Source organism: Belonocnema kinseyi, chromosome 6 (assembly GCF_010883055.1).
Source record: "Belonocnema kinseyi isolate 2016_QV_RU_SX_M_011 chromosome 6, B_treatae_v1, whole genome shotgun sequence".
Lineage (NCBI taxonomy): Eukaryota > Metazoa > Arthropoda > Insecta > Hymenoptera > Cynipidae > Belonocnema > Belonocnema kinseyi.
The window spans coordinates 143,205,511-143,220,425 of NC_046662.1; the positions used below are offsets into that span (position 1 = coordinate 143,205,511).

Genomic DNA, 14,915 nt, shown 5'->3' on the forward strand with positions numbered 1-14,915 from the left:
ACAGGTTTTTTACACAAAATACCTGAGTGAAGTGTTTTATATAGAAAACAGGTAAAATACCTGGTTAATTACGTGCCAAGATGGTGGAACTGTAGAACTTTGCATAACCTCACTTTACCTAATTTATACCACCGGCATTCATTAGAGTTTTTTTCCAATACCAATATTGTTAATTAAAAAATAAAAATGTCAACTGAAGCGAAACAGAATATTAAAAAAAAACACTCCGGACCTCCACACATTTCATAGAATTAGATGTGTGTGAGATGTACTTTCGATCATTTAAATATTTGTAATTAATATGTGTTTTAATATAAATTCCTTAGAAATTACGGTGAATTATTCTAACCTAAAAAGTCTTCGTAAATTGTACATATTTTTCATATTTATATCAATTTTATGAAAAATTAATCAATTTAAGATTTAATAGCTGAAGAGCTGTTCATATCAGGCGCGTAAAATATCTAGTAATTTACTGTAAAAAACTACGTTATTTACTTAGGGTATCTTACTTGCCCATCCCTGCTGGCACTGCCAGAAAGAAACGTATGAAAAGACCTTAATTCCTGGGATTATGATTTTTATTTCCTGTCTAGAATATTTAGAATTTGTATTACTTGACGTTCATATCTGAATCAGCTGACAATTGAATAGAAAATTCGCAATAAGTTGTCAATTTTTATAACAAGCTTCATAATGTCGTTAAATACTGCACATGCGAACGGAGGAGTGCTTATTCATTCTGGAGAGTGGTATGTTTTAAAAACAAAAATTTATTAACGTGTAACGTAAAAAAGATTGAAAGATAGATTTTACTGGTAGTGAATATCTCCATAATTTTTAAAGTGATTTTGTCCCGCGACCTGGATAGATTTTGACACGTAACGAATGAGAACCATGTCTGGGTCCCGGTAAGAAGACTTGCACTACAATACATTACATTTATATTATTAGTTTTCGTTCTCGGCCTAAAGCTGAAAGCTAACGCCCAGATCCAGCAATAAATAGTCAGATTTAATCGAAATGCGTTCTTTGTGATACGTCGTTTCCGCGATAAGAGATCAAGTTAGAGAAGAAACGAGAAATTCATTCTTCACTTTGCACTTGTTTTTTGGAGTTTTCCAGCCGATGGAAAAGCAATTAAACAGCACTGGCCTACCGATAAAAATCTCTGAGTATTCTCAAGCGAAATAGCCTGGCCCATTTGAGTCTATAAGCAGAGTCGATTTGAAAGATTTAGTCTCTGAGATAGTCTAAGAGATTTGGGTCCTCTTAAAGAGTGGTGCGACGGTAATATAATGTTTCTTTTGTATTCGTCATGTACCGGGCGGGTAGAGTTATTTACAGCAGTGGGCCGTCTCTAATAGTCCAGGCATTACGTCGAAAAAAAGTGTGAAATTCCAGAAAAAATCCTACTTGCAATGTTTTTAATGAGAAAGTTTCCTTAGGGTGTCCTTTTTGACATATAAAAAATGCTAGAACAGATCAATTGTCAGACCGGTTTTTTTTGTTGTAAACGGTTCCAAAAGTTACTTTTGCGTGGACGGATAATTCCCATTGCATTTTAGAGCAAAATGTCCAACAGAAAAAAGAAAGAAAATAAAATTCTAAACAAATTTTGTGAAAAAAATAATCCGCTAACTTCTATTGGTTCCGAGTTATGATATATTAAAGAATCCTCATTTTTTGGATTTTAAGCGAAAAATCACTAAGTTTAAAAAAAACACTGTGTATCTTTGCAAATAATTACTGCGCGCAAAAGTGTTTCGCAGGTGAGTTAAACTAGACTATTTGCTGTAATTACCAAAAAAATAACAATATCCTGCTTATGATAGGTCATGAGCTATGACCCCTCAAAAGTTAGCCATTTGGCCTGTTTTTACGGGCAAAAATGTGGACTTTAGTTTTTTCCAAATAAATTCTGTCAAGTTCAGATGACATTGATTGTGCCAGAGGATGAAATAGAGTCTACAAAACTGCGTATATCTGAAAAAAATAAAGTCTTTTAGACCTTCTTATATCCAGTGTTACAAGCAGAACGCACGCCTATGCCGGGGATAGTGGAAAACAGCATACTTGATTGAAATAATGCTCTGAGTGCAGTCCTTCTGTTGTTCGTCACGCTTGACTGAACAGCGCCTCCCTTTTGGCCTCGCGGCTCCTCTCATCCGAAACCACCGAGTTGCATCAATTCTTGGAACGCACAAATCAAGTTTACGCATTTTCATAATAGAATCAAGTTCTCTAATAAGAGCAGTATGCCTAATTGAGCGTACGGATTACACAACGACCTTAGCGCGTGAACTGACCAGTCTAGTAGGCAAGAGAGGGGATAACGCATTGCTACGGGCCGAGTTAATTGGACAAATAATTTTCAAACTTCCGTCATTCCGTTAATAATTATCGGATCGTGTTGGTTTTTGCACAGAAATACTTATCAGTCTTTAGCGCTCCAAAAGAGCCTAATTAAATGACTTATTCGATATATTTTCAATTTTTTAACAACACCCGAACTGGGTTTGTATTAACAGCAATGACGATCCCGAATACTGTATCAGTTGCTCTCGATCGACGTACATAGCAAGGCATGTTTTGTTTACACGCAGCGCTGGACCGAGCTTTTGTTTATTTATTCTCGTCAATGCTGTTAATATAAACCAATCGATCTGAATTTTTGACATTTTATAATTAAATGTAGAACGGCTTGACTGATATTGTTCATTTCGGTCTGGTTTGAAATTTATAACTGAGATTTTCATCTTAAAATTATAAAAATTTCGGGTGTTACCGTAGGACTCGTCGGATCGGGACGGACCGGGTCTGCACCACTTATATATATATATATGTATATATATATATATACACACACACACATATATTCGGTTCGGTTTTGATTCTGACAAAAAGCCACCGAACGCGTCCTCGGGTTGCGGATAGAGGGTCCCTGTAGCAAGGGTTTCTGCTGAATATGGTTACAAAAATAAATAGGCAGTCGCGGACAATTGTCCAGGGGTGGTCCCGAAGGAATTAACCCCCAAGCGGAGGTGTGAAAACCGTGCCGATAGCTGAATGGCACCTGGGTGAGATGTCAAGAACGGTGACTCTGGGATACCGGGCGACCTCTCAGAGTACGCAGCCTTATCCTTGCATGCGGGGCTCTACAAGGACGGACGTACCCTTTTCCCTAGCTTCTCGTGGGAACAACAATGACAACACCAAACATAATTTTAGTAAGTGCGGTTCAAAACAGCAGAACGCGCAGGGCTCCCGAGGGTCGGTCAACAATGCCGACCAATCTAGATCTGGGGGAGCCAATGAAAATGGATTCAATGCGATGGATCGGCGGGATCTCGCGACCTTTGGGTGGATGGAGCGACTGAATTACGACTTGCTAGAGTGCTACGATGCGAGTGTGGCCCCTGAACGGGGTTACATGGCACGGCTGCATGCTCTGTGGTGAGAGAAACACCCGGAGCTATCGCACTTTTCACAGCAACGTATGCGAAATCATGTTGAACTACTCCAAAAAAAGGGCTATGTAAGCGGAACGCCTACTCTACCACAGCTAGAACAAGCCGGCAACAGAGAAAGAGAGGCGACACTAAGACCAACCGCGGGCAGGCATGCAATAGATGAAGAGCGATGCTTTACGACCCGGAGAAACATCAACGCTAAGGTTTCTCTCAAGCCTAAAGATCTAGCTGAAATGGATGACGAGCTTCGTGGACATTTTTCCGGAGAATCCGACCTCTGGGCTATCAATTATTGTGTGTAATGCAGCGAGAGCTTTGGCCGATGCGAACCGTAAAACAAAAACAACGGTTGATCATAAGACCAAAAGACGAATGCATCAACTTGCCATAAAGATAGGCTGGGCAAGACAGTACGCGTCCCGCATTCAGTGTGTGATTGACTACATCACATCTGGCAGGAATTTTACCGCCAAGGTTCGAAAGTTCGCGCGCGAGTTGCGAACCCGTTATCGCACACTTAACAAGTCAAAGCTGCTGACCATCAGGCAGCATATTGTTGAGAGAATACGGATACTATTTGCCCGTATTTTCACCTTATATTTGAAGTCGGAAGAGCCGATTCCGGAGTGGTTGGTGGAAGGGCGCACAATACTCCTGCCGAAAGTAGGTAACTTAGCTGACCCGAAGAATTACAGGCCAAAAAAGTAGAGTTGAAATAAATCCGCACGAAATGAATATCGGTTGAATGGCAAGCAGCGATAGAGTAATGGTCTAGGTTTTAGGTTACAGTCTGCCATCATGCGTTCGCGTCCTCGTACTTGAAAAAATATAAATTATAATTCTATTTTGAAATAGTTTATCCCTAATTATGTATAAATATTATGAAAAATAACAAATACTTTTAAAAATATACGTTAAGAATAGAGAAAAAAATTCTTTTTAATTATATGTATGACAAATAAATTGAAAGTACTCAAATATATAAAAGCGGAAGTTGGGTCACAAGCATTGAGATTTAAAATAAAGAATGCAATATCAGGTCTAGAAAACAGAAAGTAATTATTAAAAACATTTATAAAAATGTTGCTTGATAATTAAATACGGCACAAACATGTAATACAAATGTTCAAATACCCAAAAACGGTATTCGTTATCATCGCTTTCTTCGGAGCAGATTTGGTACTAACTTTAGGATGATAATCATCGTAAAACATTTAAATAATAGGTATTCCGCAGTACGAAGGCGCGAGCGTCCTCGTACTACCTAATATTGTACTCTTCGTTTTAAATATCAATACTTTTAACCCAAGTTTCGCTTTCGTATTTTTAGGAACTCTTAATTTATTTTTCATGCATATCATTTTTTTAATTTAATTTTTTGTTTATAAAATAAAATATAATAATTATTATATTTAAAAAAATTTTATGATTTCAGCAATTATTATATAATAATTGCTTGAAAATAATTTATTACGCGCTGCAAGCAACAACTTAATGATCGTTAAATTGTTGTGTGAAAAATAACAATTCCTCTTTTTTTTAAATATATTTCTTAAACTATTTATTAGTTTTCTATAATATGTATGCATATTTTCGTTCAAATTATTGAAAAAAAATTATGAGAAAAAAAGCGAAAATCGTACGAGGACGTCGAAGCATGATGGCAGACTATAGCCTAGAAGCTAGACCATTGCTGTATCGCTGCTTGCTCGATCGCCCAAAAATTCGACTGATGGCCATTCCGCGCGGATTTTTTTCAACCCTATTTTCCCGTAAACTGTTTCCCACCTAAGCAAACGGTTTGAGCTTCGTTCATCTCACATTAAGCCTTATTCGCTCACAAAAGATGATTTCATATCCGTGCCCCGTTGCTTGCACATTGTAGCGGAAATCACAATAGGAGGTATAGCATGTTTCATGTTCCTCCATATTGTCTCGATTTCATGCCTTAGCTCGGTATGCTTACGATTTTTGGTTGTCGAGCTTGCCTGCATCAATTCTGTTAAGGCATCAATTCTGTTAAGAGTCTTAGTTTTAGGGAAAGTTCTGGATGTATAAGGCCCGCCACACCATTATGCCTATGCGTATATTCTCTCAGAACCCTTATACGACAACTATCATTAATGTGCTCGATGGGGTCGTTGGTATCTCTACATAATAGGCACCGCTCAACCACGTCTTAATGTAAAATGTTTTTGCGATAATTTCTGGTACTGACAACCCTGTGCTGAATCGCAATGACGAATCCTTTGGTTTCTGGAAACAGGATGCCCGTTTTCAGCTATATTTTGGATGTCCCACTATCCACTCCATATTGATCTAACGTTTAGAGGTGCTCGCCGTAAAGCTTTTTGTTTCCATTGCGTTTTTAATATCTTTATAGAGCATGCTCATTAAGCCATAAAAATATAAGATGGCGGAACCTCTCGAAAAATAACAGTGCCGCTATAGCCCTACTGGCTGCGCGTTCTCCAGGTTGTTTATCCTTTTTTTTATGTTTTAAAATACAGTATAAAAATTTGGAAAAATTGTCGCGAGATGTGAAGACCCGATACAATAAAAAAAATTTTAAATCGTGATCTTTGATTTGAACTTTGATCCGCATGTTCTTAAAGAGAAAAATCTTAGTGATAATGTAAGTGCTGTGCCGTCATTAACAATAATGGATACAGTGTAGATAATTCATTAAATTCCACAGGCTTTACACCATAAATCAATTAAGAGCACCCAATAAGAAGGTTCGAATTGAATACAATAGAAACATTTCTATTGTTTTTCTATCGTATGTTTGAAAATATAATTTCAATGCTTAGGAACACGTAAAGTGATATGAGAGCGATTGGCATGAGCATAGCGCGAAAGAAACGACTCGAATGCGATTAATGTGTAGTCAAAGAAGGGACTAATTGAAATGAAATTGATCAGAATTGTTTTCTGTGAAAAATATAAGTCTCGCCGAATTTAATGTAATTGGTTTGTTTGCATTTTTTAAAACCTATAATAATATTAATATGAAAATTCCTGTACATTATTTGATAACTATATCTGATAAGGAAATGAACAAAACTGCTTGATTTATAATTATAGAGTATTCTCATCAAGCTATTAAAATTAAAAATGGCCGGATCTCTGAGAGACTAACATTGCCCGTATGCCCTTATAGTTTGCATGTGTTGCCGGAGTTTTTAAAAATTGTTTTTGTTTTTTCGAAATGTAGAGTGAATATTTGGCAAAATTATCAGGAGATTTCAAGATCTGATATATCCAAAAATGGAAAAATTGAAAACTTTGATCCTTATGCGCTTAGAGATATAGATTTCAGTGAAAATGTGAGTTCAGGGCCCTCCGCCATTTTAGTGGATATAGTGTAATATTTTATTCAATCTCACAGTCTTTACAACACAAAACAATAATCAAGCAGTTCAATGATACTTTTCTGTTTCTGAATGAGGTAAGAGTAACAATGCAGTATTTTTAGTCGTAAATTAATGTTTTTAGTTATAATTTACTATTTTCAATGAGTATGAACATTAACATTAAGTAATATACCTGTGAAGCATGGCTTTCGTTTCAATTTACATGATCAAATTCCATTGCTGATGTAAAATGCGATGGTATTTTATTGAGATTTTAAGGTTAGGTGCAGTCTCTGGCCTTTGGTATCCAACTCCTTGATAAGATACCCGTGAATATATACATCCAAGTGTTAGTGCCATAAAGGCTCGACAGAGAGCACCGTTACTGCTGCTACACAGTTTAACATTGTCCCTTAAATGCTCTTACCGAATAATATTTATTATTAAAAATATATTGTATTGACAATAATTAAGTAATGTCACGTGTAAAAAATTGATTATAATTATTTAGTGGAAGTTTTTGCGAACTGAAAATGGTTGGACACAAGTATATCGTACCGAATTGTGATTCGCGGTATGATGTTCCTAATGAAGAAAAGTTTCATCATTTTACGGTTCCATCTGAAGCAAAGAGATTAGTTGAACTGGAAAAGGCGATTCCGAGAAAAGATCACGTATTAGAACCGGAAATGCTAGTCTGTGATGTGTATTTTTTATATGAGGATATCGTTTGGAAACGCGAAGCAAAGGATTCTGGTGGCAATGTAATGTTGTTGGTATGTACATTGTTTACCTTTTTACATTTAAAAACCATGAATGAAATGTACAATGTGAAATAAATTTTCACAGTCAATATTATGAAGAAGAAATTTATCACAAACAAAAGTAAAAAATTATTTTAATTAAATTCTTTCTTACGAGCAAATGGAATTATATTTTATTCTAACCTCAAAGAAGTGCCAAAACATTGAAACCTTTATCGACTACGTAGCTCGCTTCAAATGTTATTTGGACTATAAGATAATTTCCCTAAAAAATCGACAAGAATACCTGTTTTAATATGAACAAAAATATTACTTTTTTTTCTCAATCTTATTGTTGGCAAAATACAATGTATTGCGAGCTGTAATAATCAAATTTAAAGGGTTTCAGCGCAGAACTGGATATTTTTATTATTTAAAAATCGAGTACATATGATAGTAAAAGGATTTTTTCAAACTATGATTATTTATGCCATACATTTTTTAAACTGTATTGAAAACTCTGATTACAATTTAGTTACAATCTTAATAAAGAAGTAATTTTTTGGAAACTTCAAGCATGCATATTTCTTAAAATTATTCTGAATTTCAGGGTGGCCGCTAAACCGGAAAATGACCGGGAATTTTATGAGACTGAGAGAAAGCGGGAAATGATAGTAAATTTATTTTTAAACAGAATTTGACAAATGTTAACGAAAAAAATTAAAAATAACCGATAATTCACTATTTTATACGGAAAAGAATATAACAAAAAATTATATTTTGTTATCAATGTAATTCATTAGTTATAGAATTCATGCAAATAATATAGTAATTTTATTAATGTTATTTATCAACACAAATAAAATGGTTACCAATAAACTAATTTTCCGATCTACAAATTTAAAAACACTTTCTAAAAACAATTCCGTCTATTTGTCTAAGCAAAACATATTACTTAATATTACTAACTATCAATTATTTTTTACTTACGTGAATTAATTTTGAAACTATATTTCCAGGTGAATCATTCTGTCAGGCAATTACATTATTAATAATTGTTAATAATTTAATTTATATATTACTTTCACGCTGCGTCGAAAACTATATGTATTTTAAACTATTTTCTCTATCGCTATAACTACTTCCTCAGATGTTTTTCGTAAAAATTATTATTGAAAGTCTGCTTATTCTTTATTTATAATGTATTCCCTACGGGTTAAATTGATTTCCATTCATTACAATCTTTTCGCCTACATATTTTTTATAAAATCTTATCCTTACTATTTACAGTTATTTACAACTATTTACATAAAATCTTATATCTAGCACCCTCCAGCTCCTTCCCCTAATCCATCCTCACCTAGAGTCTTTACACATTCTCTTGCCAGCTTCCTTTATCTTCCATTCCTCTCCTACATCCTTCCCATACATGTTCCCATGTTTCCTTCTCCCATTCGCATATTTGGCACTTTCTGTTTTCTTGCTTTTTCTAATACCTCGTCTCCCTTACCTCGTCTCCCAATCTAAATCTTACTATTCTGGTCCAATTTCTCTCTCCCTATTCCGGTTTTAAATATTTTGATACTCCTTCCTTTTTTACCATTTATACAATTTATTGTATTTTGATTCCTCAACCATCCACCATCTTTCTATTAATTGTCTTTCCCTCTCCTTTTTTCCAATTCTTCATAGTTTGCTCCAGTCTCGTCTTCTATGTTTCTAGCATTAAAGTACTCACTCCTCTCTTCTCCCCATCTCGTCAAGTCAATCACCCTCCCTCTCCTCTCTTCTACCTCCATCAAACACTTTCTCACTAACTCCCCTCCCTTTCCATCCTACAGCTTCGTCTTAAATGGGCATGCCTTCTTACAAGTTCTGGAACATAATTTATCCCTTTGCGCTTTTTCTGTCACCATATATCCTGGTGTCTTCCAGTCTACCGGTAACGTCCACCTTATATACCTGTCTTGTAAACTCTCAATCTCTTTCCTTCATCACCATATCTCCGCTCCATAACCTAATACCGGCCATACCAGCGTATGAAATAATCACATTCTCCTTCTGCAATCTTTCTTGAACCTTATTTTCCCTACTCCCCATACTTGTTTCATTATCCCTGCTGCTTTTTTCATCCATCTTCCACTCCATTCTTCCTTTCTTCCCCTTTCTTTTCTAAACCTTATTATCTTTGCCTTTTCTACATTCGAATTCAAATTTTGTCCATCTAAGTATTTCTCTAATCCTGTAATTAAGCCCGCCATCTCTTCTTCATTCTCTGCTTTGGAGTCTGATATTGACATATTAAATAAAAGCAGGCTCAGAGGACATCCTTGCCTCACTCCTATTACCAACCACCAACTATCTCCTATTTGCTCTGCTACATTTAATCCGCTTTTCGTCTCTTAAACATTTTTTGATACTCTCTTTATTCATTTCTCTGATCTCCTTTTTGACCATAACTGTTTCAATCTAGCCTACATCTAATGAGAGAAACATCGCCTTTAAGACCACGAACGTTGCTATAATTACCCCCCCCCCCCTTCCCTTTTAATCCTCTTATTCACTAGATAGTTTTGAGCATATACATTGTCCATCACCCACATCTCTTTCCTAACCCCTGTCTCATTTAATAAAACAGTCGCATATACATTATACAATGTTGGCATCAGCGTCACACCCCTATAATCTTTAACCTACTCCCCTTTGCTTTACTTTACTATGGTTACCAATTCTACTTCTTTCCACAACTCTGGCCTCCCCTCTCCTCTCCATACACTAATACACATTATCCATGCCCATTCCATTAATTCCGTCCACCCACATTTCCAGACTTCAGTTAGAATCTCATCTATACCAGGTGCCTTTTTATCTTTCATTATTCCCAACACCTTGACTATTTCTTCCCTTGTTGTGTCCTCTTTCTCATCTCTTTATCTACCATATTTTCTTCCTTTCCTGACTGTTCTCTCTACTCCTCCTAGCAAATTCATAACATATTTTTTCAATTTTACTATTTCAATATCCTGAGTCACTCTTTTTTTCTCTCTATAACTACCTTCCAGACCTCCTCTTCTGTCTTTACCTTCTCCGCCTCTTCCTGAAACCTTTTATTCTCTTCCTCTTTCTTTTGATCACACAACTCAATGTACTCCTTTTTTCTTTTTTCCTTCTCTCATTTTGATATTTCTGACCTTTTGCTATTGCTATTTCTTTTTTCTCCCTCTAATGTCACTAATAAGCGAACGTAATCCAAATCAATAAAATCTTCCACCTCTACACACAGAAAAAGAACCTTATATTTTACTGAAAACCAAGTTAAACCTACTGATCTTCCAAGTACGTATATGGACAACACGACAGTTCAGTAAACGTTACCATTATAGGCAATTTAATTTGACTATCATTCATGGTTACTAGTACCAATTCTCAAGTGGCGCTGACCTGCGGATCAGTAGATTTTACCGATCCAATCGCTATTCTGCATATTTCATCGATGCTGCAATTACGAATTATCATGGCACTTAAGCGAATAGTATCAAGAGATCTAACTGATATTAATGGTTTATACTGTTACGGTTACAAGAAATCCTCTACATTTCTTCATAAGTAAATAATACATTTCCTTTTTCTGCGCGTATTTTCTTGACCTTCTCTCTTAACTCATCATCCACCATCACATAATCAATTACCGGGAAAGAAGAATGCAATCTTACAACTTTTTAATGATATAACTTGAGTTTTTAAGTCTGCGAGCAGATGGCTTGCACTTCCTTGTTTTGCGACATAATGACTAAGATTGAATAAAATATGTTACTATATTCACTATAGTGACCGAGGGCACATAACTCACATTTTTACTAAAATCTATATCTGCAAGAGCCTACGGATCAAAGTTTTCCATTTTTTGTATATATCGAGTCTTAGCACTTCCCAACCATTTTGCCAAATATTCATTCTTTATTTCGAAAAAACAAAAACAATTTTTTAAAATTCTGGCAACACATACATACTATATATGCATGCGGGCAATATTATTCTCTCAGAGGTCGGTCGGAGCGCATGACGTCACAAGTGAGAATGGTCTATTTCAGAGACATCTCGTTTGAATACAGAAATTGTTTTAAATATATATTGCACATAATATTGTGGAAAATATCTCACGTTTTATGCCTTGAAATATTCTCCACAAATGTATTTTCTATGTTTGTATTTGAAAGAATTTATTTGGGTAAAATATTGTGTACAAAAATAACATTTTTAAATAAAGGATTCATTCAACATCTAAATCCTATGGTCTGAAGTATGTCATTTTTAACATCTCACTCAATGTTTGAATTATTTATTATTATAGCACTCAGACAAATAACATCGCTTTCCAACATCTTTTTAATCTTACTATATTATCTAAAAATTAATTAAAGAATTTACCAGTTCGTCAAAAATTTGTTTTCCAAATTGCCAAATTTACTCCATATACGTCTGGCATGTGTCCATTTCTAATCGGAGGATTTCGCTTGCTTCCGCCAGCGTATGATCTTATTGATTTTATTGTTAAAATAAATTAGCAAAGGGCCTAATTTCGAAATTTGATCGTTTTGAAATTTATTGTTGCATATCTTGATACATTTATAGTTTATAAAGAAAAGTCAATACTCGCCACTTTTGTAGTATTGGAATAATCATTAATTTGGATAATTCTGTAATATCCAAAATAATTTTTGGGGGACTTGATAAGTTTGAAATGTATAAATAAATTTGCAGAGGACCTACTTTCGAAATTTGATCATTTTGAAATTTATTGCTGGGTAACTTGATAAATTTATAATTTATAAAGAAACGTCAATATTCGCCAGTTTTTTATTATTGGAATAATTATCAATGTAGAAAATTCTGCAATATCCAGAATAATTTTTGGGCGGCTTGATAAGCTTGGAAATATAAATAAATTTGCAGAGGGCCTAATTTCAACATTTGATAGTTTTGAAATGCATTGTGGGGTAACTCCATAAATTTATAATTTATAAACTAGGTTGCGCGACTGTTGGTTCTCGCGCTTCGCGCTCGATAATATATTTGTCTCGCACGATTCATAACTCCATCACTATAAACAGTTTTCACCTCATTAAAATTCTCAACTGCAGTTTTTCCCTTCACAATGAATCGAACTCATTTTGAAAGGGAGGAGTTAGGCTACATGGCAGTGTTGTCAACGTATCGAGAAAGCATTCCTTACAGCCGTGAGTTCCCCAGTACACTTACTTTCTGGACGCGTCATGTATTTATCTCGCGCTTCGCTCTCGATGATGTATTCACCTCGCGCTACGCACTCAGTCTTTGAATGTACTCCAAAATTGTGCGTAGGCCTTTTAGAATCAGAGGCCAAAGCTTCGCCAACTCTTATTTGGCGATTGTCAATTCTCTTTTGTTAAAGCTCCTTCGGCTTTAACGAACACATGCTCATCACGCATCTCATGCTTCGCGCTCGATTTCTTCGAAAATGCGAACTTTTCTACATTATGTTCAGCTCTATTATATCACATTTATATTATATTTATTTCTGTACGTCGGTCTGTGGCTATTATTATTATTATTATTATTATTATTATTATTATTACACCATTAAGCCATTTCCCTTTCGGAGTAGGCGTGACTCACTCTGTAGGGGAAAGGGGTAGTGTGTGGAAGGGATAGAAATTTTTCAGATTGATCCAGAATTCTCGTGCTATTTAAGTAAATAACACGTTCGTTCCGCAATACTGCTCCTACCCAAGCTGCTGATCAATCTCTCTAGCAATCACCCCAAGCGAAGAACATCACAAAGTCGTTATGTAAGGTTCCCCACTTGGGTCCATTAGTGGCTAAGGTCTTTTGTTTCAGGCTTCATTCACTCTACTGACACTCTTTTTATTAACTATTTGCAGCCATACTTTCCTATCCTGGCATACTTCTCTAGCTTCTTTTATGTCCATGCATTTTTTTATGCAGCTTCTCGTGTTTCTGTGACTTCTTATGTCTCTTCTAACTAGGGTCTCATTCAAACATTCTAACCATTCTTTCCGCGGTCTACCTCTGGGCACGCTGCCATTTACTTTACCTTGATACACTTGTATCGTTAGTCGTTCATTTGGCATTCTCTCAACATGTCCGAACCATCTTAACCGATTTCTTTCCCATGTGTCTACTAGCGTCTCTTCTGCACCACATTCTTTTAGAATTGTCTCGTTACTTACTTTGTCCATCAGGGTTTTCCCACATATTATGCGCATGAATCTCATGTCAATTGCGTTACTTTTACTCGTATCTTTTTCTTGGTAAGTCCATGTCTCGCTACCGTATAGTACTGTCGGTACAAATATGGAATTATGTATTGCCATTTTAGCTTTATTTGATATATTTTTACTTCTGATAAGGGGACCTGCTCTACCAATAACCTTCTTACCTTCATTTTTTCGTCTATCTAATTCCTCATCCTTCTTCCCGTCCCTAGTAAAGAAGCTACCAAGATATACGAACTTATCAACTTCTTCAATTCTCTCATCATTTAATAGAATATTGCATAGTGTTTTCTCACTCTTTCCTTCGAACATCATAGTTTTTGTTTTATTTGGGTTAATTTTGAGGCCCATGCTCTTCATGCTTGCATCTAGTTTATTCAACATTCTTTGTAAGTCTTCGATAGACTCTGCCATAACAACCTTATCATCTGCGAACGCTAACCCACGTAACCTTACTGTTTGGAGATCCACACCCTCTTCGTCGAAGAGAGCCATTCTTAAACACTTGTCCATAAATAATATAAATAACCATGAAAACATAACGCATCCTTGTCTAACTCCTTGAATAATATCGAAACAGTCACTCAGTATCCCATTCACTCTTACACTCGCTTTGCTAACTGTATATATTGTTTTTATAGCTTGTAGGATTCATCCATTGACTCCATACTCTTTCAGGACTTCCCAAAGTTTACTTCTATCTACCTTGTCAAAACGTTTTTGTAGGTCAACAAATGCACAGAAAACTTTTTTTCCTACTTTCAAACTTTTTTCTGTTATTTGCCTTAAGCTGAATATTTGATCAGTACATGACCTTGCTGGCATAAACCCACTTTGGACTTCCCAAATCTTTGCTTCTGTTATTTTCATTACCCTACGAATAAGTATTTTTGAATATATTTTACTTACAGTGCTTAATAAGGTAATCCCTCTGTAATTATTGCACTCGCTTTTATCGCCCTTTCCCTTGTATATTGGTACGATAATCGCTTTTTTCCAATCGTCTGGGACGTCTCCCATCTCGAAACATAAATTTATCAATTCGCACACTCTATGTGGTATGTACTC

At 35.6% G+C, this 14,915-nt stretch overlaps 1 protein-coding gene across 13 annotated transcripts in view; it reads left to right on the forward strand.

Moving 5' to 3' along the window:
- The first annotated feature begins 573 nt into the window (after nucleotides 1–573).
- The window catches only part of LOC117174282 (WW domain-binding protein 2), a 315,912-nt gene continuing 301,570 nt past the window's right edge, over nucleotides 574–14,915 (forward strand). For 7 of the 13 annotated variants that reach the window (XM_033363230.1, XM_033363231.1, XM_033363227.1 and 4 more), the window contains exon 1: nucleotides 576–752. In XM_033363230.1, coding sequence (XP_033219121.1) covers nucleotides 697–752 — 56 coding nt within the window. In that variant the 5' untranslated portion in view covers nucleotides 576–696. Of the gene's footprint in view, nucleotides 753–772; nucleotides 912–14,915 lie in introns of those variants that run through there. The other 6 variants (XM_033363221.1, XM_033363222.1, XM_033363220.1 and 3 more) reach the window with 4 other exon arrangements.